Genomic DNA, 26,430 nt, shown 5'->3' with positions numbered 1-26,430 from the left:
GTGGGCAGCGAACAAGAGCTCTTCTGACTGTCTGATAAGCAGAGAATAGGAACATGCGTAGTTTGGCGCTGCACCTGTGGTTTCCATTGGGAAATGCTCAGCCTCCTGGCAATGATGAGACTTCGGTGTTGTGCTAGATAATTTCGGCTCTTTCCATGCCTACAGCTCGATACATGCATCACTCTCGGGTCACATACAGTGAATTTAGCAAATGTTTCATGACGTAGAGCCCCAACGAGGGTGGGCAGTGAAGATACCTTCGAAGTCGTGCCCGTGCCCGCAGCGGCGCGATTTGTAATCTGTACAAATATGCGTCTAAAATCAGAAAGCGCGCAGACATAGTTTTTGGATTTGCGACGCCTGTTTTGCCGTATGTTGTCTTCATGAATCACTCTCCACGCGCAAGCTCCCTGGACGTTCCCCCAATAAATAGCTGCGCTGAGGAGACCCTTGGGGCTAACACTGCGAAACAATCGACAAGATGCTCCCGCAGATACCCCAACGTATGCTAATTTTAGAATAGTAGGCTACCTGCGCTTGTTTTTGCACTTGTGTTTGAACGTTGGCGTTCATTTCTGTCCCCTTGCATTCCCTCTTCATATGACCAGTATTCTTTGAGCCTGGTCACCCCCGCAGCCTCCCCATAGCCTATCTCATTCGTGCACCTTTAAACATGACAACTACTGGGCATAATTCATAAATTAACAGCCGCCGGAAGCACCAGCAGTTACCGGTGCAGATTTGTCGCCTAAATGCAGTTCTGCTGGTACGATAAGGCGCATCTGAAACGGAGTGAAACTTGATGTACATTGCTGTGACGCAAATATATTTCAGTAGTGACTTTTGCCCTACATAACTGGCTTTTTTGTCGAGTTTGCTCACCAAAGTCGGAGTAACACGACACACCGCCATGTCACCTCGCCGGCCCCGAGCAAACGTGCTGCTAATGATGAATCCACTTATTATTCTTTCAAACTTCCTGCTTAGCAAAGGAAAGCTATTTACCCTTGTTTTCACATGTTTGTTAGGAATGGACCACCACGGGGTCGTCAATGCATCTAAGACCCGTGGTGGACTCCCTTCTGTGTCAGAAACGAGCTTGTCCATGTTTGTGGCTACGTACCCGGGTGCCCAGTGCGACGCGGAGGATTCAACAAGCGCTGTTGGATCATCCAGCTACGAGAACCGCATTTGCTTTCACGTCAGGCCCCTGGATTACCAGGAGGAGTCCAGCCCCCTGAGCAGTGCTGACCCTGATGTGAACGCCACGGATGCTCGTTGCACCTTGGTGTGCGTTTTAAATCATCAAACGGCCCTCAGAGAAGCACTCGGCAACCAACCAAGGCCTCGGATCGCTTCCGCAAGCTCTGATGCGACAACGTTACCGTCAACCACCTTTAGCCTTTGGAGTCTTCCCCGGGCTCTGCGGAATTATTTCCGCTCTTCTCCTTCTGAGTCGGGGCTGCAGCGCATACAGCAACTACGCCAGCAGAATGAGGAGGATCAGATACTCCGTTACCGCTTGCTGCGGAAAGAGATGCTCCTGAGGGCTATCGCTAAGGCCGGCCTAGGAGGGTGGCAGGTGTATCAAGACACAGCAGTTCAAGTCAGCAAGATCTCGGGGGGCCTCAGCAATCAACTGTACCTCGTTTCCCTTGATACGGCCGAAGAGGCTCGAGACGTGTCTGCGGGGTTGCCTGGGGAAGATATCGCCCCAGCAGTGACGAAGGCCTTGATTCGGGTGTTTGGACACCAGCAAGGAACTGCCCTCTTCAGCGCTAGGGTGGAGCGCATACTGTTCAAGACACTCGGATCCTTGGGCCTTGCCCCCAGATGTCTGGCGGAGTTTGAAGTCAGTCTCGTTCATGCGCCAAGACGAAGGCGGTTTAGTCTGTAGGCTTGAAGGTGTCGAGGTTAGCGAGACTAGGGCTTTGGGTCCGCTCTTTGGGGCTTTGATTTGCAGCTTTCTGTGCCACTGTAGTGCATGCAGGGAGGACGCATTGAGGAGTATTGGGAAAGTCCTGTCTTGTCAACGGCAGATCTGACCGACAAGAGGATTTTAGAACGCGCTATGACTACGGTGAGGTGCAGGTTCTGGGGAGGCCGCGTGTAAAATTTTTGGCAGCGATCCTCATGGGGTGCCTTCATATCGGCAGATCAGGTGACATTCGTTTCTGCATTCTTGCGGGCTGGCGCTCTGGAGGTTTCACGTTTTTTGGTATGCATATGTATATGTATATATGTATATATATGTATATGTATGTATATGGGTATATATATGCATATATATATTTATGTGTGTGTGTGTGTGTTCGTATCGTACGTGCAGATAGCTGCATTTCACAGTGTGCCCTTGCCATCGTTTCTTCCGAAGGCCAGCTGTCTGTTGGGGGAGTCCTCCAGCAACAGCGCTGAGGCGGCTGAGGACCCCTCTGTAGAATACTGCAGCTGCTGCTGCTGCCGCCTAGAGCTTTGGGGAAGCATGGCTCGTGAGGCTGTAAATGAGGTACTGATGGAGCAAACCCCACTTTCTGACGGGGCTGCAGACTTCCCTCTGCATGCGGTTGCGGGGTCTGAGGATACGGCGACTTCGGAAGATTACCAGCAAGGCATTCAGGAAGCTCGCATGCGTTCTACGGCAGCGAAGATGAAATCGCTGAACCTGAGCTTCTACTTGGAGGAGGCCAAGTGGCTAGCTGATAAGCTGAAGGCTCTCGCTCAGGATGATGCAGCCTACTTTCAAGCCCTAGAGGCACAACTGCGGCAGGAGGGGGTCTTAAAGAGGCCTTCAGAAGAAGATGAACAAGGGGATGGGCTTCTTTGGCTCTCTGGAATGCATGCTGTCCTGAGCCACAACGACTTTCAAGAAAACAACATTCTGCACGTGAGATACATATACATATGTCTACATACATACATATATATGTATGTACATACACCCGGCAAATCCGCTTTCGCTTCTGGCCTCCTCTTTGGCAGTGCCACACACTGGTTGATTTTTGTCGCCCAGGTGCTTTCCTGCAAGGCAGGGCAGGCGTGCGCATGCAAGTTAACGACCAAACATCACTGCAGCAAAAATCAGTGAAACTGCAAGCAAGACTATGCATGGTTTGTGACAGAACCCACACGCAGCAAGCAAAGTTTTTCTAAAAAAACAGCGTCGGTTTCCTGTTTGTTTAGACACACGGCGAAGGTCTTCGTCTTATAGATTTCGAGTACAGCGGCGTGAACGCGAGGGCCTTCGATATTGCCAACCTCTTTTGCGAAGCCACGCTGGACTATACACTTAATACTGGTGCTTAGAAGCCTCTGCTCTTTTTTAATCGGGCTCAAGCCTCCACAGACGTCTTTGCATCGGCTGTGTTTCTCGGTGCTTCTCTGCGCCTGAAATTTCGCACGCGATCGCTATTTCGCTGTGCAGGTGTACCTAGCTGCACCCTCACGCTTCTTTCTCGTTTCGAGAGCTGCTTGCTTGGACAGCGCGTTTGCCTAATTGAACGCACTGCATGCCGCACATCATGTTCCCTCCCTGGCCTCTGTCTTTGCATTTTGCAATGTCTTCCCCAGAATGGCCCTTTTATTCTGTCTTGCCGAATCAAATGCCCTCTTCGACTTTGAGACGGCATCTTGTCGAGGTGTACCTGAAGGACACGATTGAGCGACGGGGTTTAAATCTTCCCCCAGAACGTCTTGCCACCAAGGAAACCGTCGATAGATTTGTTAACGTTGTGCGCAAAGTGATATAAACCCTCAAGCCGAAGCGTATCGTGTTGTCTTTTCCTGATCATTCAACGTATTTTTGATGCCCGTGCACCGCATGCATGAATCTTAGGCTCTGGAGGCTAGTATGGGTACGCGTGCAAGAAGAGGCCATGCAGGGATTAAAACTCGCGGGTTTAGGGTCTGATGCAAAGTGTGATTATGCTGCCTTCAAGGTTGACTACATGATGCTTGCATCGCACCTAGTGTGGGCCTTCTGGTCAGTTGTACGGTAAGCTACCTCCAAATTCTGAGCTATCGTCTACACCGTGTTTTCGCGAAAACCTTCAAGAAGGATTTATTCTAAATCTCAAACGACGCTTTGCGGATTTTCAGGACAAAGATTCCGGAGGATCCGGAACTCTTTTCATACCTTCACTACGCAAAGACACGGTGGGTATGCAGCAGGACGCTGAGCCTGCTTTCGTCCATTTCTCTCTCTCTCTCTTTCTCTCTGTCTCTCTCTCTCTGCAAGCGTTTTTATGGCCTTCATCTGTCGTTTACGATGGCGGGGGCATAGCTGTTGCACAGGAGAGCCGCATTTCAGAATTATACGCGTGCAAGCACGGCTCTCTCCACACAAGGGCAAGGGTATGCAGTCCTCGCAGCTGGGAATTTCGAGCCGTCGCAAAGCCGCGGCATATCGCCAACACAAGCTGGGACCTTTTTGTGAGTGGAAGGGTGAATTACGCCTTTTGGAGAGGTGTTCGTAGACGGACGGTTCTCTGTGTGGGTGCCACAGGTTAGAGCAGTACTCTGAGAAGAAACGCGAGATGCAGGCTCGAGGAGTACTTTAAACCTTCGTCTTCAAGTATGTACATAGAGTTTTCCTCAAGCCGAGCAAATGTTTGCGTGACAAGTGCCTGTCTATTACCCCAGTGGCGCTCTCTGGCATATCTGATTGCACATATGTAGTGGATGTGGCGAGACAGACTTCTACGTGTGTGTACATTTGACTATGATTAGTCTATAGGGCTCTTTTATTTATCAACCCAGCGGCGGCGCTCTCTGGCATATACATATATACATATACCTGCACAGAAGTGATGGATATGGCGAGAGAGACTTCAAACCCTGTGTATGCATTTGATTATGACTAGTCCGCGGGGCTCTTCTAGGCCTTTATTGCCGTAACTAGCCGCGTCGGAATTATCCTTTAAATTTTTTTAGAAGTAAACTTCCTAAGGGTAACGAGACCGTAGAACGAGGCCTTGAAAGGTGCATGTTCACATCGACGTACATAAGGGCATGAACGTGTGTAGACAGCGAAGGTAGGTAGGAATAAGGAGGGATGAGCGTATCCGCACTAAGGGAGGCCCCTAGCTGGACTTCGTTTGAGCGCTCAAAGCCGTAAAGAGCTCCGGCTTCAGGGTGTCTTAGGTTTGATGCCTGGCACACACCACTGGTGGCTGCTTCTTTCCTGAGAGGCCCAGGTCAAAGGACAGTCGAGGATTGAGAATTTCAGTGCGCTAGCAATCAGCCCAAGAATGTTCGGGTGTCAGGATGTGATGCGAGCACGCTAAGTCGCGCCTTTAAAATTCGCCATAGTGGCCTTCCCCTGCAGCGTTGGGGGTCCTAGGGTGAAGGTCCCTCGCGGTAAAGCTCCCGTGGAGAGGCCCCTCGAGAGGGCCTCCCTCTCCATCGACGCTGGTCCAAATGGGGTGATAAAGGAAAAGGAAGACGAGCGCCACGACGACGAGGACGGGCTGCGGGAACCCCCAGCACCACACCCTTTAAAAGAAGCAGCAGCGTGCACGGATTCGACCTTTGCATGCAGAGTGTAGGGTTTACGGGTCGATGCGTGGCGTCTGGGCGGGGGGGGGGGGAGTCAAGGGTTTAGCGTCGAACAGGAGAAAGCGGTGGGTTAACAGCTTACCACAACAATGTAGGAGACGATAGATATGGATTCCACGAAACCTATCTCTTCGTCCAGCGCTCCTACAGCCAAACGCACCAAACAGTCAGGCAACTGAGGAGCTAGCGCGCAGGCAGAGGGGCAGAGACGGGGAGATTGTCTGGAAATCCGCACAAACTCCAAAAGAAATCGGCCGAATTCCACGAAAAACAGCCCGATATCGGGTGGAAAGACATATATGTATGTGCATGCACAAAACATGAATAAAAAATGCACAGACGCTGCATGAATGAAGCCCTGGCGAGTTCAGGTACGCTGTGTACGCACAGGGGGCGATGCAGCAGTGCAAGTTCTCACAGAACAGCGAAAACAAGCATTCCTGCAAGTGCATCTAAACAGTCTCATAAGGCGCACAGGAGCCTCGGGATGCCGCTAGTCACGACATTCTTTGTGCCTTTCTACACTGTACGTTCACCCTGTAGAGTTGCGGTGTTTGTGGCTGTAGGCATGCGCGCCTGGGCATATACATACGCTGTCCGCCTACCAAGAGTGCGTTTGAAAGCCTTCGCTGCAAGCGAGTTAGGGTGTTGCTTGATGAAGGCCGTGTAGGCATCGATCACCTTTTGTTCCTGGCCGTTCTCGCACAGCGGCAGCCCGCATGTCGCATGCAAGGCAACCGAATCGGGGGAAGCAGCGCAGCACCGCACAAAGTGGTCTAGGGCTGCCTGCACGCGAAAAAACGAGGAAGGCCAGAGAAAACAAACGCGGCATACATGCACAAGGGCCAGGTTCTAACAGCTGAGGTCACATCGCACGGAGGAGGCGGATCAAGATGGAAAGAGGCGAGGAAGCACACGTACGCATACACACATGGAGAAAACACTCAAGACGCAATGCAGAGAGAGAGAGAGAGAGGCTTTAAAGGTGATGTAGAGGCTGCTAAAGATGGATACGGGGATGTGTATATACATATATACATTATATATACATATATACATTATATATACATATATACATTATATATATACAGACATATACAGAGGATGCGCTACAGCACAAGGTTTTTATGTAAAGCATAACGCGTAAAGGGGAGTGAGAACTTGCCTCATAGTTGCGCTGGTGGCAGTACGCTTCTGATAAATGAAGGTGTGCAAGCTCATCTTGGGGATTGATTTTTAGAACGCTTAGGTGCAACTGGATGGCCCCTGGCAAGTCGTCCTGATGGAAGGCCACCTGACCTGCAGAAAGCGCAAGAGAGGGGCAGTAGAAACAGATCAAACTATCGAGAATTGAGGGGGGTGGGAGACGGGGAGCAGATGTAGAGGGAAGCGGCATAGAAATTATACGAGATGGTGATGTCGTATAGAAGTGACAAAGTGGGGGGCGAATGTACTGCACAACATCTGAGCAAAATGCCGCAAGGATCTCAGGTGGGAGAGACTTTCAGAAGTACAGTGCGGAAAATGTGGAGAAAAAAGTTGTGGCTGGTAGTTGATAAAAAGAGGCAAAGAGTTCTACGTATATGTGCAAACGAACGACAGAGCCTGAGGCGAGATGCCGAATACATAAGTCCACCAGGAAGTGGCGACAGCAGGAGCAAGAGCAGCAGGAGGACAGCCAACAAACACACAGCCCTAGAAGTGCGTAGCCTGCACTATGAAAATATAAATATGCACACGTGTATGTACATGCTTTATGGGGAGAAGCTCTCTCTCGAAGCCGTCTAGAGGCGGATGTCGCGCACCAAGATTGTTGAGGAGATGTGTGTCCTCCGGCATATCTACCAGTAATGCTTTAAAGATTGCTGCGCTCTCCTCCCACTCCTCTCGGTAGAAGAACACCTGAGGGGAAGAAAGTGGGAAGCAGCAGAGGAAGAAGATGATGACACAGGCACACCCATAGGGTGGCAAGGAAACGCATGCGGAGAGGAGACCATGCCACAAGGACCCCTTTTTACAAAGTAGGCTAAAGCGTGGATGCTTGAGTAGGGAAGAAGCGTAGAATGATTTCTTCCTAAATCTCTATTTTATGGTTGCCTGCGTGCCAGAGTCCTTCATTTGTCGCTATCCGTCTCTAGCGATCTGTCTGCCTGATTCCATGTATCCGCTCGGCAGTCCAAATCTGGCTGCCCGTCTCTGTATGCCCCTCCGTCTCTAACGCATCGCCTCCCTATGAGCTTCTCTCTACACCCTCGTGCCGTCCGACACAATCTGCGGTTCCCAGCCCATTGCCCTCTACGCCTCGGTAGGCGCCAGTATTCTACACCTCCGTGTCATGGCGACTGGGAGAAGAAAGCCTGGAATGCAGGATGCCATTGATGAGGCGTAGGAGCACCCCCAAAACTGTCAGACGGTAACGTGGTAGGAGTATAGAAGAAGAGTCCTCCTCCTCCTAAGAAACTGATCGAGAGAGGGCTGCCGCAAAGTGCTGTACCTGTGCAAGATGCAGCTTGGCAAGGATGTTCTCAGCATCCACGCGAAGACAGCGCCTCAGCAGTTCGACACAGCGCTCGGTCTTCAGTCGAATTCGCTGCACCCTTTCCTCCTCCCTGGTGGCCTCTTTGTCTTCTGTGGCATCCCTCTCGGCAGCTACGCCTTAGATTCGCATCAGAGCAGAAAAGGATGGCCGTTCAAAGAAGCACAAGAGGCTTGCAGAATCTGTGCGACTGTTGGTCACAAAAATGAGGACCAGAAGGCGGGGAGCTGAGAGGGAGGATGATGCAAACAGCGAGAGGGGAGGCGCGAAGGCGGGGGGGAAGGGGGGCGCAGCCAGGGAAGAGTCTGGTAGGGGCAGCAAAACAACGATCAGGGAAGTTGCTGAATCGCAGTTGCGCGAAGGTACACTAATCAGAGACAGCGAAGAGGGCGAGCAATCCGACAGTTTGAAAGCCGCAAAGCACAGAGAGTGAGGGAGGAGGAAGAGTCAGACACTTCGCCTGGCCCCTTCACCTCAGATGAAGAGGACTGGCAAAACTCTGGCGTGGGAGCATAAAGAGGAGGGGGTTAAACTCTAGTCGGCAGCAGCGCAGGCAGCCAGACAGGCATAGGGAGGAAGGTGCTGACAGCCTGGAGGTTCATCAGGAGATTCAAAAGAAGCGTTCTCTTCCTCTGCGGATACTCGATCCAGCAGCATCATCGCCAGCACGCTCAGCGCAGTGGTGTTTCTGAGACACATGTAGACAACTCTAAGAAGGTTAAAAAGAGGGTTCACCTTCTCGGGCAGGACGCTTGAGAATTTAAAGCACACTTGGGTGTCGCGCATGCATGCAATACACATACATACATATATATATATACATATATATATATACAAGCGAATCCTAAAGGACACTAAATCTGCGCCCTGTTTTTCCCCCACACGCCGTGTCGCACTTTTCGTCTAACTTCAAAGAATGTTCAAACGCTGCCTCGGCGTTCTCGAGCTCCTCCAGCTGCACGTAGATAGGTAGCAAGCGCGAACGTGAGCCCGACTCCCGACAGGAGTGCCCCCAAGCGCATTGAAGCCTTTACAGAGCAATGTTCGAGTAGATACAGTCTGCTCAAACGTCATTGAGGACAAAGAGCCGACTTACCTCGTAGTACGCTAATCCCAGAGAGGTGAACATCTGCGCATCTCCGGGATGCAAATCGATGGCTCTAGAGCGAAAAAACGTAAAAGGAGGCGCAGCGTAGAATGAGCGTAGAAAAACCTCTGCACGTCTCGCCAACAGTGCAGCAGGTGCACCCAAAAGGCTTCCCCCCTCACTCCCAACTCCGCAAGTTAGGCCTCACGCAAAGCGAAGCCCCCTAATGCTTGCCCTATGGGGTTACCTCCAGTATCTCCTGATGGCATCTTCAAAGCGTTCATCCTCGAATGCCAAGTGACCTAGAAGCTTCTCCAGCGATACAAAGCGTGGAGCACCCCATCCTTCCCTCAGATCCTCAGCGCGGCGAGCCATGTGGCCTCGTCGGCCGAATACAACGCCAGCCAATTTGCTAAGACTGCAGACTGACGCCCCCCCGGAGAGACTCCTCGAGCCCCTTGGTTCTGCCTTGAGAAGGCTATCCTCACGCACAGGCACAGGAATCTCACAGGAGGCGTCGGAATTTGCTGGGCTAGACTTGAGCGGTCCTTCCCCCCGAGGAGAAACAACGGCCTTCTCAGAAACGTCGGCTAGAACCGCATCCTTGTCGGAGGAGTGCGCTTGCTTCGACGGGGTGTCTGCCCCACCAATCGACACACCGCTCTTCTCCGCAGTCTCGGCGGCAGGGGAAGCTGGCCTTGGCACGGCTGTGTCTGCTGACAGGACGGCGACAGGAGACGCCTCTGAGGGGGACCCTTCATCAGCTTTCCTTTTGTCTGACCCCGTTGAGGCGGCTGCTGCCCCCACTGCAGCGTCTCGCTCTTCCACACACGGCTCCTCCTGCAGACGCTCCTTGCAGGTGCCCCTCTGCTCGCCCGTTGAACCCTCGCAAGTGCGCGTCTTGCCCTTCGTAGGGCTCCTGGTTTCACTCGACGTCGACGTAGCGTTTGTTTCCCTGTTTCTCTCAATAAAGTCCAAGACGGCTGCCACTGCCTCTTTCGTTTGCCCTTGCCTGAAGAGTAAGACTCCCAATTGATAGCAAGCCTCCACGTCTGCGGGATTGCGTGCAAGCTTCTGCCGTTCTCTTTCTGTGTCTAGCTGCTGCCTCCCTTGCCCAGCCTCTGCATCTGACTCGCCCCCCCCCAGAGCTCCTGTCTCATCTCTCCCACCTAAGCCCCCCAACTCTTTCGAAAGAACTCTCTTGAGGGAGGGCGAAAACTGCACGATCTTGGGCAGACTGTCGCTCTCCTTCGTTGCAAAAGGCCCTCGCCGCATGGATTCAGAAGCTCTCAAGGAGCCCCCAAAGGAGCCCCATGAGGCCGTCTGATTTGTTCTGCGGTGTATCGACAGATTAAGGCGGGAAGGTCGGGGAGCCAAGCGAGCGCCTGCAACACCGCATGCACAGGGCATGAACGCGCATCCCTCATTTGGAGCTAGCCTGCTCGTGAGTTCGTTACTTGTAGACTGTTTGTATGCCGCTCTGTATGGAGCAGAGGAGGGGCGAGAAGCCTTTAAAAGAGGATGAAAGAAATACCGAGCACTCACTGAAATTGAAGGTCTTTGTTTTTGAAATATGGACGGCTACGGGATCTCCCGAGCTTATGCCAAGTTTTGCGGGTCGCCTGACTGTCACGCCGTCACGGTTGAATATGGGGTCGACTCCACTGGTGGTTCTGCTGCTGCCGTCGTGGCTACATTCAGCTGCAAATTCTGCGGACTTAATTTCCCTGAATTTTCCCCCACCGCCAAGTAACCAAGTCGGGGGGCCTCGCTTGAGCGCCCCCTCTAAGCCTTCTTTTTTCGTCCGCGCACTGCATTCTACTTCTCCCTCTTGAGGACTGACAGCGGGTGTGAAGTCTTCTGTCACGCTGGCAACGCAGGTTGGCGTGGTGGCATGGCTGCTGGTTTTCGGGTCTGTTTGCAGGCGAGCCATAGTCTGAGGGGTTGAAGGTTCGGAGAAATCAAAAGAGGAGGAAGGGACAGCAAGAGGCAGTGAGGCAGCGCACAGAGGAGACACACTGAGGGGCTCCTTTCCAGTCCAGCGCCGCCTCAGTCCAGCTGCCCTCTGCTCGAAAAACACTTCATCTACAGCGTCCCCCCCCTTAGACATCTGAGCCAAGGGTGTAGGTTTTCGGGATCGCGCTACACGGATAAAGCCTCCCTGGCATTGAGTTTTCGAGGTTCTGGGTGTATCGAACCTCTTGTCCTTTGCATAGCAGCAAGAACTTACAGGTTGGCTTGCGGAGGGAGAAAGAACCACAGCGCCTCCGCAGCCGCCCTGACCCCGGGTCGAAGTGGGTTTGGGGATTGTGTGTGAGGCACCCAACACTCAACCCAGAGATTCTAGCAATACCGGAGACAAAAATACTAGGTTCTATATTTGGAGGCGCAGTTTGAGCGAAAAAGAGGGGACGCTATCGGTAAGTCAGCGGTATGGTCCAGGCGTACTGGCAGCTGCTGATTGCTGCTTCGGTTGCACCCTGCATCCTTTCTTTCCACTGATCCATTGGTTTACTGCCTCCCTTAATTCACCTCTGCTTTCTTATTCCTGTGCTGCTTCCCCGCAGAGGTTGCCGCAGTTGCCGCATTCAGGTGTGCAGGCGTGCCTACACAGACGGTTTCGGGGACCTCTGGGGCCCCCCCCGGTCCATAATCCTGTTAATGGTCTTTTTTATTGCAAATTCAATGACTACTGATGCAAAAAGGTTACTGCGTTCTTTTTAGCTCATAAAAGCAATGGAGAAAGGTACTGTCTACACATTAGACACTGGCACACCAGGGGTATTAAATCACAAACACCACAGTTCCCCCACACCCGATACACAAGCTGTCTGAACACATTTTAACACTACCCCTAAGGTGAGCCAGGCGTTTTGCGTTCTGGTAGGGCACAGAAGCCTTTGGCGTGCGGACTGCACGCAGCTATAGGGCCATTGGCGCTGATGGGCACCAGATCCCCACAGAACGAGAAATTATCTGCTCCAAGCTGGTGGACTTGGGGAAAACAGTAGCTGTTCCCTCGTTACAGATTCTTCAGTGTAATACAACGACTGGGGCACTGCTTCCAGTGTGGCTGCTGCTCCCAAGGCCTCCCAGCTTCCGCCGCCACAGGTGTTTCCGTCCTTGTACCCTCCCGTATTATTGGCTAGCCATTGCCTCTGAACTGGAAGCAAATGTTTCTGATCAGTGTATAATCTGCGGACCGTTTATTCCTCATGAATCCTCCAAGCAGGTGGAGAGTGGCTACAACTACACATACACACGACTGCCTCGTCTGCAGGTCATGCACGGCCAAGGCCTCTCTCAATTCCATCGGGGCTGAAACACCAAAGTAGATCTGAGCCCCTGACTAATGATGCTCTGCAAAAATGGGCATATCCGGAATACCAGTATGTCCCCTCTAGCTGCAGCATGATGCTGTAGTGCCCTTTGTTGCATCTCTGAGTATGATGTTGAAAATTTCCCAGCTAAAGGCAGAAGTACATCTGATAGTACAGCGCATGAGGAAGGGCTGCTAGCTTTCGCTGCATTCCTATAGAAACGTCCTGCTACCACACCCTAGTCCCCGAGCATTATCTCGTCTGTTGTGTTTTTTTGTCATTATTCCACGCACTGGGTGAGTAAGCAGGGGCTGAAAAGTGACGTAGAGCGTCAGACACATAATGAGGGTTCAAACACTCCGCATTGCGTATGAGGGTCGTTTGTTTGCTTCCTTAAAAGAAAAGGCAGAGGCCCACTACATGCGTACCCGTCTGCCGCCGTGCCCCCCTTCTACTGCACGAGATTAGAATTTTCCCTCTCCTTTTAAAGGCTAGAGCACCCTTATAAGAAAGCAGTAGATCATATTCAAAGCTTAGACCACTCTTATAAGAAGGCCGTGGATCCATCAACGCTAAGAATGCGATGAGAAAAATGCATGGGGCTCTGTTTATAAGTCCCCGTGGAACCGTTTGGGGGCTTCTTGTGGCCCGGTGCGGCATGATGCAGCGACATAAGAAGGCAGCGACAGCTGTCGATGCCCAGCTTCCCTTTCTAGCCTATATTGGGCAGGGAATGCCTAATCCCTGCAATCAGGAAGGCATGCTAGTACTTCGAAACGTCAACGGTTGCAGCCAACTTAGTCTTCAGCAAACCCTTAGCGAACCGGGATCTGCACAGACAACACGACACTAAAGTTGTGCGCCTTTCATTATTCCTCATAGACGGCGTGCTTCGTTGCACCATTACGCAGGCCCTAGATAAGGAAGGTAGGGAGTAAAACGGACTTGCAGACATCGCAGGAAATCCGGTCCTTGCCATTATCCAAGGTCTCTGAGCAGTAAACTGCAGCACATATCCCCACACCACCGGAGGGTTTGACCCTAGGCCGTGAACGTTCGGTGCCCCCACCCCTCAAACTAGTGACTTTCATCCTCTTACTGGCGAGGCAGCAGGAGCAGATGAAGCAGAGATCGACGGGAGAATGATGACAGAAGCACACTGCGGTGTTGGTTCTCTGATGAACCGATACTGCAGCGATGGCAGGCCTTAAGGATGGGGGCGGCAAGAACCAGAAAAGAAGCAGCTGAAGCAACGCTACATCTCCTCTAAGACTGTTGGGGCCTTTGGCCGGTCCCGACAGTCCCTGGGAAAAACAACAAGAGAATCTTGAACAGCGGCCTCGAGCAACGTCGCAGAGCTGCTCCGGGATACTCTGAAACATAAAACAGACACCCTCACGGCATTTTTTTGAGCGAGTTTAGTGTTGGCAGGACGTGATTTGGGGTTAGGGTGTAGGGGCTGGCAGAGGTACCGAACTATCGGGAAGCAACGCGCAACAGTCGATTGCAACGCCCTACCGCAAAGACACACACACATGCATTCATAGAAACTGAAGCAAACATGCAAATCCATACAGACACACGCACACATAAACACACGCGCACATCAATACACACAAAAACACACATATACACATACACACACACATACATGCATATACACATATACACACACACACACACACATGCGTATACACACATATATACGCATGAATACACGCATGCACCTGGAAATGCGAAAATAGGTATATGTACATATATGTCATAAAGATCCACGACCCTATATTGAGGTGCCAAAACTTGAATTATGGAGCTGTAAGCCTTAGAGCTTACCTGCTTGCATGCAGCGAAAGCAATATTGAGGAGGGGTATGAATTGCGCAGCGTAGCAGCCACGCCGCGAAGCGTCAAGCAGCAGCATGCGGCTTTCAGCCCCAGGCCCCCCCCCGCGCCATCGATTTATATCTGAGAAGCGCACATGAACCCCATACCCTAATTCTGAAACGTTTGATCGTGAACACGACGCTACATGCAGTGAGACTCGAACGGTCCTCCTCCCCTAGAGATGGACGGAGGCACTGCATTGGCTGGGTTTCCATGGAGGGCCTTGAAAGGCTCAGCACTTTAAATACAAGAAAACGTACAGCAGAGTGCAATCGACAAGGCCCCCACCAACAGCGACTCGCCCTCCCTCGGCTTGCGGCGCTGTTGCTGTCCTACAGCGGCACCCATAACTGCAGCCGTCGTCTCAGCTGCTGCCTCCTCTGACTCTGCAGGAGTGCAGCTGCCATCTGCAGCAGCGGGAGCACCCCGTGCTGCCGCTGCGGAGGACGTCGCAAAGGCAGCAAGAGCTGCCTGCAAATCAACTCCGCTGTTTTCAACCCCCGACTGCACCAGAATCCAATTGGGTGGCCCTGCCTCGTAAAGAAGCTTTCTGCGCCGCATTCGCACGCGTGCCCATACACGTTTCGACGGCTTTTTCCTGGCCTGTTTTCTCAGCGGCTGCCGCTACATCAATGCCAGAAACACCAACACCAGCCGGCGAGTGCTTTGCGAGAATGGCGCAGCTGTGCCCGAAGCAGCAGCGCGGAGCGTCGTGTGCAGCGCCTCAACACCGGCAGCCGCAGGAGATAACTTACGATGTGCTTCCATTCATTCCGACTATAGCCAACCGACTTTGTGGGCTCACTAAAGCAGCAGCCCGGGCAAAACGAGAAACAGATCCTGCAGTGTTAACACCAGTCGAGAAGCACGAGGAACGGAGCACATGCAGGGGCTAGCGGCAGGGGTGCACAACAACAGGCCGCACACACACATACAGGCGAGCATGCATACACATCCACACAAGTACATGCATCGATACACATCCACACACATACATGCATGCACATACATACACATATACGTTTTTAAACATACATATGAATGCATACATACACGTAGGCATATTTATACATACACATGAATACATGCATACATACACATAGACATATGTATACATACATGTGAATACATACACACATACATACACACACATAGACATATTTATACATACACATGAATACATGCATACATACACATACACATATATATATATACTCATGGACATATATATATATATACATAGACATATATATATACACATGCTGCAAATCCTGAGACGTGCAATGGGGTTTCAAAGGGGTGACGCTTTAGCTGACCGGAGATGAACTCGAGATAGCGCACGAGAGCGGCAGTGCTGTTATGTTGTTCATCGTTCTCGCGTTGCTGTTGTTGGTGCTGTTGATGCTGAGAGGCCTCGTGTTGCAGCTGCTGCAGACGGTGCTCGAGGTCGGGATGTATGGGCTGCGTCTTGGCAAGGAATGTGTTGAGCGTGGAAGGATGCCTCCAGATTGTGGGGTTCAAGTCCACTATCACCACGAGGCAGCCGTCAGCAGGCGGTCGAGGTGGATAAGCAGTTTCCACTGCGGATGCTGTTGTTGACAGAGCAGCTGCTGCGTCGAGTCGTCCTGAAGGTCTAGCTGCTCCGGACGTTCTCGCCTCGGATGCTGCTGCTGTCGATACCCCCGACTCTGCTGCAGCTGCCGATGATGATGAATCCCCCGACTCTGCTGCAGCTGCCGATGATGATGAATCCCCCGACTCTGCTGCAGCTACCTCAGGTACTCCTGAGTTTTCTGCTGCTGCTGCTGATGTAGCTGGCGCGAGAGTGGGCTGCACCCCTCCGCTTGACGCTGTAGGCCTGTGCCACGCTGCAACGTTGGAAGCGTCTTCCGGCATCATTCTCAAGGCGCTCAGCAGTACAAACCCCCATGTCGGCTCTACAGTCCACGGAACCCTCTGACGAGGGCCCTTGGAGCGCTACGGCTGCAGGTGCTGGAGAAGGTCAGGGGAGGCTGTGGAGTGGTGGAATCCCCTCTTGCACCCCGAAGTCTCGACATGAGTTGCAGAAAAAGGCTGCGGACTGAGCTGCCTGCAACAGTGGCTTCGGGATCGGCTTTTGGAAGCGGAGCCGGCGGGGGTCCAGTGATGGGATATTCGACCTCGTGGGATGCCTCTCGAAGCTGCAGCGCAAAACCGCTTTACGGTGGGGGGGTCGAAAGAAGGCGGAAAATTACTCGGTTTACACACGAATAAAGCAAAGACGACTGCAGAGAAACCGAGCGAATCCACAAAAATCCACGTCGAGGAGGGGCCCACGACGCCCTACGCGGATTTTAGGGTCAACTTGGGGCCTTGCAGGCAATATGTTAACAAATGCCTTCAGTCGCTTGTTTCTTGAGGCAGAAGTGACTGTTAAGGGGCAGCTTCGCCTTTCCGGAAGGAAAGACTTCTTGTTGAAAAGACAGGAGTCTGTGACGCTTCAGGCCCTCCTGTGCAGCGGCGTGGGCTGGAGCACCCACCGCCTTCCGGCGGACCCACGCGCGGCTCTATGCTGCTGATAGGCACCATCTCGGCCGTGATTTCTGCCGCTAAAAGGGTTCCGCAGACTGTTCGAGCAAAGTTCGAGTCGCTGCTTGCCGTCCGCGTGCGCTGTATGTCGCTTCCTCAGGCGTGGCTAACCAGTGCACAGCCGCCGCAGACAGCCTAACCCTATGGATCACCTTTCTTGGGGAGATGCAGTGCTCCGTCGGGCCCGCAAAGTGACTGCCATGCGACTGCGTTCTCTGCTTTTGCCGCTGTTTCGACTGCTGCGGCTGCGACCCCTCAGACAGCCGCAGCAACTCCACAGCGGCTGCTCCAACGCATCTAGCAGGAGCAGTGCGCCTCCCCCCTCCAACAGTACTGGCAGCAGTACTGGCAACAGTACGCGGTCTGGGATGCGGTGCCTTTTTATTGACTGGACCTTCCGTCTCGGGCAGCGATCTAGTGCTGCCCTTGTAAATAACGTGTGCGCCTGTTTCCTCTTCTTCTGCTCGCACTGTGACCACGTGCTACGCTTCATTGGAAGAATACTGCCTTGGATAGCCACCTCGTTGGTAGTTCTTGCGTCTTACACGTATTTTTTCGTCCTACTTCCTTTGAGCCACTCCCCAGGGCCGTCCGCTTCTCATTCGCTCCTCCCCGGAAGCCAGCAGCAACAAAAGCACGACTCATCGACGTGGCAGCAGCTCTTCGCATCCTGGATCTCCCCAGAAGCTGCCTTAGCGGCGTGGCTTCTCTTTAACACGCTGTTCAACTACAGAAAGGCCGTGTGCGTAACTCCCGGATACCCCCCCATCGCACATGGGGGGGCCCTACCCCAGCAGCGAGTTGCAAGCTATGCAGAGCTCTCTGCCCGCTTCTGCAGCACTCCCTTGTCGCTCGCTACTGCTGCAATACCTCCCGCAGCTTCCGAGAAAGACGTGTCCTCAGATCTACGAGGTGCCGCCTTACTGGCAGCAGCACCAAACTGCGCTCCTACTGCGGAGTTGAGAAAAAACGAAGCAGAAACTTCCACAGAAGCCGTATCTGTTGTGTCAGAGCTGAAGCACTGCAACGTTGTTCTTGATCCTGCTACCGCATCCACATGCCCTACTTTTGCCGTTACAAAAGAAGATAGAGACCTACCCGAGCGGCAAGGGCTTATTCAGGCAGAGGCACATTCTTCTTCCCGGATCAAGGTGCTGTCGTCACTACCATTACTGCAGCAACAGCAACAGCAGCAACAGCAGGAAGAGGAGGAGAAGGAAGCTCCGGCTACAGTAGAGTGCAGTCTTTCAGTGGAGGACTCCCCTTCCCGTAAATCTCTGCGAAGCCGCCTCGCCAGCTCCTCCACCTCAAATGCCACCAACACGCCCACAGAACCGCAAGCTTCTAGCGCTACTTGGCTGGTATGTGGGAAATGCAACCGACTCAAGGGCCCTCGCACTCGTCATTGCAGAGCATGCGGCATTTGCGTCGTTCGACAAGACCATCACTGCCCCTGGATTTCCCAGTGCGTGGGTGTTCGGAATGCCCGTTACTTCTTAGGGCTTCTGCTGTTTGGAAGTCTCCTGGCTCTCTTCGGAACTGTCGTCTTCCTGCCTCCAGCAGCAGTCGCCTTAGGTGCCAAGTATATTGAGGCGGATCGGAGGGAGCATGCTCACGCGCAGGCAGCACTCTTCAGGGCCCTTGCACAGCGTGTCTTGTTGCTGGAGAAAAAGCCCGCTATTGCCGCTCAGCCTCCAACGGAGGAAGCTCTCCTCGAACCCGCAGAGCTAGCCAGGGAGCACCAGTTGCTGCTTCAACATCGCTTTTCTGCCATCCCAAGAGAGGGCCTCCTTGCGAAGGGCATCCAGATGCTCCTCCGGTTAGGGGTTGGGCTGCCCCCTGCACCGCCTCCACCCCCCACGCAGCTGCAGCTGAACACTGCAGCGACGCAAGCTTGGAGAGCTGCCGCTGCTGCTGCATCTGCTTCCCTCGCAGACACAGACGCACATGCAGCAGCAGCTGGCAATACCCAGCAGCACGCGCAGCAAGGGGAGCCCTCTGAAGAGGCGAGATCGCGCGCCTTAGCTGCCGGACTTGCCGCAGCTCGGGAGTCTGTTGCTGCTTCTGCGACTGCCCTTGCGGGCCCCCCCCCCTTCAGTGACAAGGTGTACGCCTTCCTAGATGCCGCGATTGCAGCGCAGGGGGGCTGGGCAATCAGGCATTTGATGTTTGCTTCCTTTTGTGTGGCTCTAAACGTCGGCGTTGGGGTGTTTTTCCTCTTGGTCGCGCATCTGTACTTCGTCTTGTCGAATCAAACGACGCTCTCGATCGCGGTGAGCCCTACCACGCAGATTTGTCACCCGTCTTGCGCAGGGAGGGGAGCCGGGAGAGGGCGTTCCCGGATGCAGCGCTTTTCACGGTCTGCTGCAGTCGATGTTGCCAGCTGCGCCGTTGCTGCGACTCACGTGTACTGCAGAACAATCTAGACGCGAGGGAGGTACTGCCGTCGGAGCATGCTGCTGGGGGCCCACAGTCTCTGGTGGACGATAGTGAGCTGGTGGGAGGTAAGTCCAGTGCCTCCCCGCGTAGCGTGGGTTTGTTCGAGTTCCTGGTGTACCCATTTGTCTCGGACGAACCCTGCGCATTTTCTCCGTACAATAGGGGCTGGCGTAAGAATATGGAGCAGGTGCTGGGCCCGAGGCCCCTCCTTGCCATTCTCTGCCCTTGGGTCAAGTTGCCACAGGAAATTTTGTTCCAGTAGATAGTTCGCTGCAGCGGTGCCTTGCGCCTACACCCACAAGCATTCCCATATGCCCCCTAAATCTTCGGGTCGATAAGCGGCGAATGGGCAACAGTGGGTGTCCGCGACCTTTGGGCCTAAATGCTTAGCAGCAAGACAGACTTACGCTACGTTTGGGCAGGGGAAAGGACAGCAGGTGCAAGTGGGGTAGCCATGCGCGTCTGCGGAGCCCTGCAGTGAAGACTCATTAGTTGAGGCTCTAGGCCCTTTTAGTTTATGTTCTTCCCTCCCCTCGAAGTAGCTGCCTTCCGCTACCTCGCTCCTATGAACGCGTGCCTTCGATTACGAAGAAGGCCTAAAGGAATGCATTGGATATGGCTAGTGTATGTACATACTCACGTATACAGTGTAAGTGGAGGCTCGTTCTGGGCTGAAGTGAGCCTTGCGTCACGAAAGCTAGGACGCCACGCACGGTGCAAGCGTTATTCGGGAGGCTAGTACCTCCCCATGGTTCGACGTGCTCTGGTCCCCCGCCCCCTGTCGGCAACGGTCGCGCAAAAGATTGACAGATGAGGACCTCTATGCAGCAACTGTAGAGCTCGGTCGATCCTTTAGGTCTGACTCCTGGCATGCCACTTCGGCAAGGAAGCCAGCACACAGTTGTCGATGTGTGTATGTGCCCATGTATACGACGTCTTGTAAAACACTATGGACTTCGCGGCCACACCATGCCTCCTATATTATCGTGGCAGCCTCCAGGTTAAGGCCCCCCAAGTCTGCTACTATAGGTAAGAGTCCGTCTAGTATGTGCGTCTGCCTGCATCATGCGTGCGCCACCATGGTACTGAACAATTGGAGACTTGAAGTGAGAGACGAGCTGCGAAATCACTTGAAATGAAACAGCTTCCATATTAAAACGCGTGAGCGAGGCAGATGTGCAATCAGCCTGAGCGCGATTATGGGGCATCCCACCAGAGAGGGGTAACCTTTAAAACAAACTGCCTAGGTCATACCGGGGACCCTCATAGCCCCTCAAAGTACACAAAGGCTTATCAGGACGCCTTAGGAGGAACCTGAGGACCTCAGAAACCGTAGCAATCTCTCGGCTGGCGCCGTTGTGGTTGTTTCGACAGGGGTGGTAGTCGTGGTTGTGGTAGTCGTGGTTGTGGTAGTTGTGGTTGTGGTAGTGGTGGTAGTGGTGTCGTGGACGGTGCAGTATTTAGGTCCTGAGATGGCCCCAACCTTGGGGGTGATCGCCTGAGGAGCTGCTTCACTTTTGAAGTAGCAAGTGCCCTCGAAGAAGGTGAAGTGCGCGCACTCCTCGGAGTACTGGCACAGGAGCTGGCAGGCTTCGGGCTTGGTAACGGAGCCGAGCCCGAACGAGGTGATATCCGATCCTGGATAATCGTAGTTCTCCAACAGGCAGGAGCTTGGGGGTGCTGTTGTGGTGGTGGTAGGCAACGGAGAGACTGGGTGTGTGGAAAGATCGCAGTTGCGTGTTCCAGAAAAGGCTTGAGGGTTGTACTCTCTCCCTTCGGCGGCGCTCTGGCTCTTCAGGTAGCACGAGGCTGTGCTTTGCACAAACGTCCAGTAGAAACAATTGTTGAATCCTTTGCAGAGCTCCTGGCAGGCAGCTACGTCCTTGACCGTTCCGTGGAAGCCTCTGATATCGTGGCCCTGGAAGTCTGTGGACATCTCGCAGCTTATGGGCTCCGTTGTGGGGCACTCCCTTGGTCCAGAAATAGCCTCCTTATGTGGCTGTGGATCGACATTTGCACCTTTCATATAGCACCTCCTGGTGCTAGAAATAAAGGTCCAGAACATACAGCCATTGACCGCTACGCACTGATACTGACATGCAAGTGCATTCGCGACCTCTGTATTGATGATATCATCTCCGAAGAGGTCAATGCCTGCTTGCGAACAGTCCACTGGTCCCGGGCAGATACGTGGACCTGAAATGAGGCCTTCAGCCGGGGACGGGACAGGTGAGCCGCTCTTCATGTAGCAAGAGTTTGTGGTCGGCTGGTATGTCCAGTGCGTGCAATCTTGGATCCCCTGGCACGCACTCTGGCACTGAGCTGCGGTCATCACCTTCCCCAGCAAACGATCCAAGTCAGCACCCTGGTAGTCCGTGTGGTCCAGAAAGCATCCCCACCTGACCCGCAGAGCTCCACACAAACACCATGCAGATCTGTCTTACAATAGCAAGGCTTATGCGAGTTAGGGCTCTCAGGAACTGGCAGGGCATACAGGAATGACGAGATCAAGGGTGTCCTGTAGGAGTTCTTTAGAATTACAGGGAAAGAAAGAGAGAACACAAGATACATGTACAGCCAAATGAGAAGTATATGGGGCTGAAGAGAATAGAGGTTTGAATTATAGACTTATAGCGGATTGGGCGGATCTGGGACTTTAGTGCTTTTTTACGCTGGAGCAGCGGAGAGCAGGGCGGCAAGCGCCACGAACTTGACTCCGGCAGTCATCCTCCTTGGTGGGGAGAATGGGAACTCCAAAATACCTTCAAATAGCTCTCGAGGCCCTGAGTATTAGAGTTTTGCACTGCAAACAATGATATATACTGATAAACGCGCAGAGGGGTGACCAGACTGCCGCCGATATATAGAGTAACCCCAGGGTCACCTGAGCGGGGAGGAGACAAGGGGCCCCTCGGGGTCACGTGCTATGCTGCCTGCGTTGAGCAGCCGCAATAGATTATAGATGGCTTAATTCTGTTAATTTCAAACAGCTAGGTCAATAATGAACGGTAGCAATACTCATATACCTTGCCGCGAACTAGGGACCAGCTCCTTGCGTATGTGCAAGAACAACTAGGCAAATACAGCCTCTTTTGCCCCTTTCTTGTTCCATCTAATTGCCTGCATCGACTTTCTGTACTTCGACCCCTGCTCAGTTTTAGAAGGAATGCATCTTGCTCGCACACCTAAATACGATCCAAACCGTGCAACATCGAGAAAGGCAACGAAGTGGTCCTCCGGACGACCTCGTTGAACGCTCCATCTGAGGTCTCCGTACGGAGACAAATATATTTGCACTTAATACGCACTTAATTTCAAGTTCTTAGATGTTTAGCAAAATGATTTTTTCTTTTCCCTGTCCTCAGTTTTTTCAAGAGTTCCCGATATGGGGGAATAGGGATTGCTAGGGTACGCGTTGCTGCCACCCCTCAAGCACTTCGAACATTACCGGCTATTCACATTTAGCATCCAGTACATATACACACAACTTCTTGCTTTCGTGCGTCGAGTCAATACTTCTCTGCAAAACGTAACACCCACGAACAGCGACAGCAATCAGGCAAATCTTCACTAAGAGTCAGTCGAGCATGATTGCTATACTATGAAGTGTATTTGTGTAGCTCAGCCTGCTACAGCTTCCCCGAGCGCCATATCAAGCATGTGTCCTTTCACGTACCTATACGTCGAGAACAACTGCGTGTAGGACAGCGGAAGAGTTTCCAGCCTCTCGCCACTCGCAGGGAGGCAAAAGCGCTAGAATGGTGCAGATGAGAAAAGCAGATGTATACATCAGCCGCTACTGTGAAATCAGCCAAAGGAAAAACACGTACTATATCCAGCAACTTACGCGGGACCAAAAGGGCGGGACCGCGGAGACACAATGGCTCGCTGTCATCGGAGCGCTGAAATATGCAAGACCATATGCTACGAAACGATAAAAGCAATGTGTGGAAGGAACTAGAGTTCACCTTAGTTCAGCAGTGGCATAAATTCACAGAGAGTAAACTCTGCATCAAAATACAGGCAGTGCTTGCATTAATGTCTATCTTAAAGCTCCAAAAGAATCACATGGAAGAAGGTAGAGGCAACGTGCATGAGAGCGCCTGAGCATGAAATTCCGAGTATTGGTGCAAGAAGAGTTGAGACCTTTCAAAGTTATTCCCGTAGATAAAGGCAGATATTTTCCGCAAAGTATGCGTAAAGGAAAAACAATTTCCAAACACAGGGATAAAAATCGTCCATGGCGACAAGCAATGTGAACTAAATACAGCTGCTTAATCTCCCCCAGGCACATAAGCCCAAACACGTTACAAAAGAGTCCTCGAATCCAGAACTTTTGCGGCTACCTGTGGATTCCCCATCTCCTAACAGGGTACTTACATTTGCCGTACAAGTGCCTGAGCATTCACTTTGTTTTGCACCGCAGGAGGCCATTCTCAAAGTGGTAGACCTTCACCCTTTGGTAATTCTAAATTTTGGCAAGACTAGCAGAGCCATGCATGTCAAAAACCATGAAACTCATGCATTGGCCAGATCGATCGTGAAGCAAAACCGACAATGCCGATTGAGCTGTACAACAGGGACCTTTGGGGCGTCGCGGCATCGCGTCAGCGACCAATTATGTTTCGCCCTCAATATACTTCACTGTAACGTCGTACTGCATGAGGCACTCAAGCCAGCAAACAACTGTAGAATTGTCGAAGTCTTAAAATTATTTGAGGTGTATTGCAAATCCTGATGGTCATGAGGGCAGCACAATGATGGCCGTCTAAGCATTTTGTAATCCCTACCACACCGCACAGCCCTTCTTTCCCTGTACCGCTCTTTTCAGTAAAGCGATGAGAACAGCAAGCAATGATTGGTGCTAATAAGAACTCTTAGTTGGTTTTGGAAAGAATAAAAGCCGCCTGTACGCCACTAGCGTTGGTTTCTAGGAAAAGCGAAGCTCATACTTCGAGCAACCAAGGCACGGGAAGAGCTGTAAAGCGACCGACAAGCACCCTTGCTGCCGTCGCAGTCTGTCTAGGTCCCAGAGTGCGATTTGCAAGTAATTCAACAGGATGAGTATCAGTCGAAGCAAGCCCAGGAGTGAAATTTCAATATTAAAATGCAAGCACGAAGACCTTCGCAAACGTCCTTGTGGGTCCGCAGAGCTAAAGGCCACGCCACCATCGCTCCGCTTTTTGTCGGATCTGGCTCAATTCTCGAAACTAGAACACTGAATCCGAACAACGTTTGGTTTTGTTGGAAACAGGGACTTGTGTGCCTTTACACAAGAATGCCTTTCCCGCAACAGCTGACCCGGCCCTCGTAGGTGTTACAATCACCCTTGGCAGTATCGGCTGAATGCCACCACGTTGTCCACCTGGACAACATGCAGCCTACGCCTGATAGAGTTATGTACATCCAGATTAGCTTGGCACTGCACTGCCTCTGGGGCACTAGCAAGTCCACGCAGCATTCAGGCATACTTGAACGGGCACGTGCTTGTGTGAAACACCTTTTCGTGCCTGCCATCAGTGCGAATATGGATATTTCAGAAAGCGTCTGTGAAGTCCAATATCCTTTGAGTCCTTGCAGCTCGTCGAATTATTTGTCGAAATGAGCCATCTGGAGCCGCTTATTGATAGCAATCTTGTTCAGAGACTAAACGTTCAGGCAAATGCGCCTTTTTTCAGATTCGCGCGGGCTCCTGCCCACACGCGCTGGTTGATTCCTGCACTTTGTCCCTCTTCCACGAAGCCTCTGCCTGCTACTCAAGCTCCGCTTCATTTCGTGGCGCTTCCGATGCCGCAGAACATAGCATGAAGCCAACACGAGGAATAGCTATATACAGTGATGTGGACGACCAGCAAGTGGCCGGCCACCTGGCGACCCGTAAATATCACGCATATCAACGAGCTCCTATTTGATACATGCATTGCCGCTGTTCATGGGCTAAAGCTAAACGAGGATCCTGAAGATAGGCCCAGTTACAGAACCACTAAGACTGTATGCATACTCAGAACCTTTTTCTCTTTCTGCGCTGCTGAGCCTTCCGCATGAAGGCTCTACAGAACCTTGCCGGGGCAAAGCCACTACTTTGCTCACAGCAGATGAAAACAGCGTTGTTGAGGAGACCAGGAGGTGTTTCTCAAAGTTTTACGGTACTTTAGTCTTCACACCGCGCCGCTGTAGCCCCATGTGCGTCTTCCATAGAGTCCCCCATGGCATCCCTAACATTACGTCATGGTGCACATGTTCAACAGTGACGGAGCATGTTGATAGGGTCCAGTTCTGATTTGACGGGGGATTAAACATACCGTCAATCCTAAATGCTGTGACACTTTCCTGATTTGCATATCCTCATCAACACATCCGTAATTAGTTTACCTGCTCCCAAATTATGCCTCTTTGTGTGTGTTGATGCTGGGCTTACAGCCGCTTGCAGAACAGGCTATGGTGCCTCGAGAGGCGTTGCAGTTTTTACTTTCCACAACAAAAACTTCTCTCACAGCCTGCTGGGAGAAATAATCACTATGCTGAATTGACAAATGACTGGATCAAGGCGGATAACTTTTATAAGGATATACAGCATTCCCTCTGCATCCACATGCAATGGATGAGCGGGGAACGGCTGCATTAAACCGTGCGGTGCTACGAAGTGTGAGGCCTTGTCTAAAGTCTCCGGAAAACGACACTTACATCCAGATTCAACACAAATTTATAAGAAAGTTACTCAGTGTTTCAAAAAGTGGATGTCCCTTTCAGCTCACTGCGTGCCTTTAATTTTTCGGCATGAGGGGGATTGACCACCTACGGTGCGCGTAACTGCATCCTTTCAGCACTCTGAGCGTTTACAGCTAGCTACACGTAGTAGCTAACGAGCACGCACATGAATCTTCGTCTCCTTGTATTCAGCTGGTAAAATACTGCAGTGTATGAGGTAAACGATCACATAGGCCAGTTAGTTAGTTCCTCAGAAATTGCTAGCAAAGTGAAACTTTTGTAGCGAAAAGGGTTTAAGTGCAACTTTGCGCCCTGCACATCGATAGTGCAGCAGTG

At 52.2% G+C, this 26,430-nt stretch overlaps 5 protein-coding genes across 5 annotated transcripts; 2 read left to right on the top strand and 3 right to left on the bottom strand.

Moving 5' to 3' along the window:
• Positions 1-1,030: 1,030 nt before the first annotated feature.
• LOC34622956 (probable ethanolamine kinase B) lies at positions 1,031-4,556 on the top strand. The gene is made up of 8 exons (XM_026337067.1): positions 1,031-1,852; positions 1,991-2,080; positions 2,330-2,884; positions 3,181-3,295; positions 3,568-3,635; positions 3,936-3,991; positions 4,096-4,152; positions 4,502-4,556. Exons 1-8 carry the CDS (start codon positions 1,031-1,033, stop codon positions 4,554-4,556), a joined length of 1,818 nt encoding a protein of 605 aa, XP_026192852.1.
• Positions 4,557-8,623: 4,067 nt separating this feature from the next.
• Positions 8,624-11,683, bottom strand: LOC34620244. The gene is made up of 7 exons (XM_026337056.1): positions 11,635-11,683; positions 10,762-11,504; positions 10,346-10,685; positions 9,424-10,228; positions 9,186-9,249; positions 8,986-9,044; positions 8,624-8,777 (listed from the first exon to the last, which is right to left on the bottom strand). The coding sequence occupies exons 1-7, from the start codon at positions 11,681-11,683 to the stop codon at positions 8,624-8,626; spliced, it is 2,214 nt and encodes a 737-aa protein (XP_026192841.1).
• Positions 11,684-13,259: 1,576 nt separating this feature from the next.
• LOC34620243 lies at positions 13,260-16,275 on the bottom strand. The gene is made up of 9 exons (XM_026337046.1): positions 15,696-16,275; positions 15,135-15,219; positions 14,851-14,929; positions 14,640-14,757; positions 14,330-14,460; positions 13,969-14,010; positions 13,770-13,869; positions 13,442-13,499; positions 13,260-13,326 (listed from the first exon to the last, which is right to left on the bottom strand). The coding sequence occupies exons 1-9, from the start codon at positions 16,273-16,275 to the stop codon at positions 13,260-13,262; spliced, it is 1,260 nt and encodes a 419-aa protein (XP_026192831.1).
• Positions 16,276-17,090: 815 nt separating this feature from the next.
• Positions 17,091-19,648, top strand: LOC34620242. Its single transcript, XM_026337036.1, has 4 exons — positions 17,091-17,180; positions 17,358-18,052; positions 18,233-19,220; positions 19,457-19,648. Exons 1-4 carry the CDS (start codon positions 17,091-17,093, stop codon positions 19,646-19,648), a joined length of 1,965 nt encoding a protein of 654 aa, XP_026192821.1.
• Positions 19,649-20,689: 1,041 nt separating this feature from the next.
• Positions 20,690-22,113, bottom strand: LOC34620241 (micronemal protein 4). Its single transcript, XM_026337027.1, has 2 exons — positions 22,058-22,113; positions 20,690-21,785 (listed from the first exon to the last, which is right to left on the bottom strand). Exons 1-2 carry the CDS (start codon positions 22,111-22,113, stop codon positions 20,690-20,692), a joined length of 1,152 nt encoding a protein of 383 aa, XP_026192812.1.
• Positions 22,114-26,430: the final 4,317 nt, after the last annotated feature.

Source organism: Cyclospora cayetanensis, unplaced genomic scaffold (genome assembly GCF_002999335.1).
Source record: "Cyclospora cayetanensis isolate NF1_C8 unplaced genomic scaffold, CcayRef3 CcayRef3_contig_1, whole genome shotgun sequence".
In the NCBI taxonomy this organism is placed as follows: domain Eukaryota; phylum Apicomplexa; class Conoidasida; order Eucoccidiorida; family Eimeriidae; genus Cyclospora; species Cyclospora cayetanensis.
The sequence above is the reverse complement of the archived record's forward strand: the minus strand, read 5'-3'. Positions and strand labels throughout refer to the sequence as shown.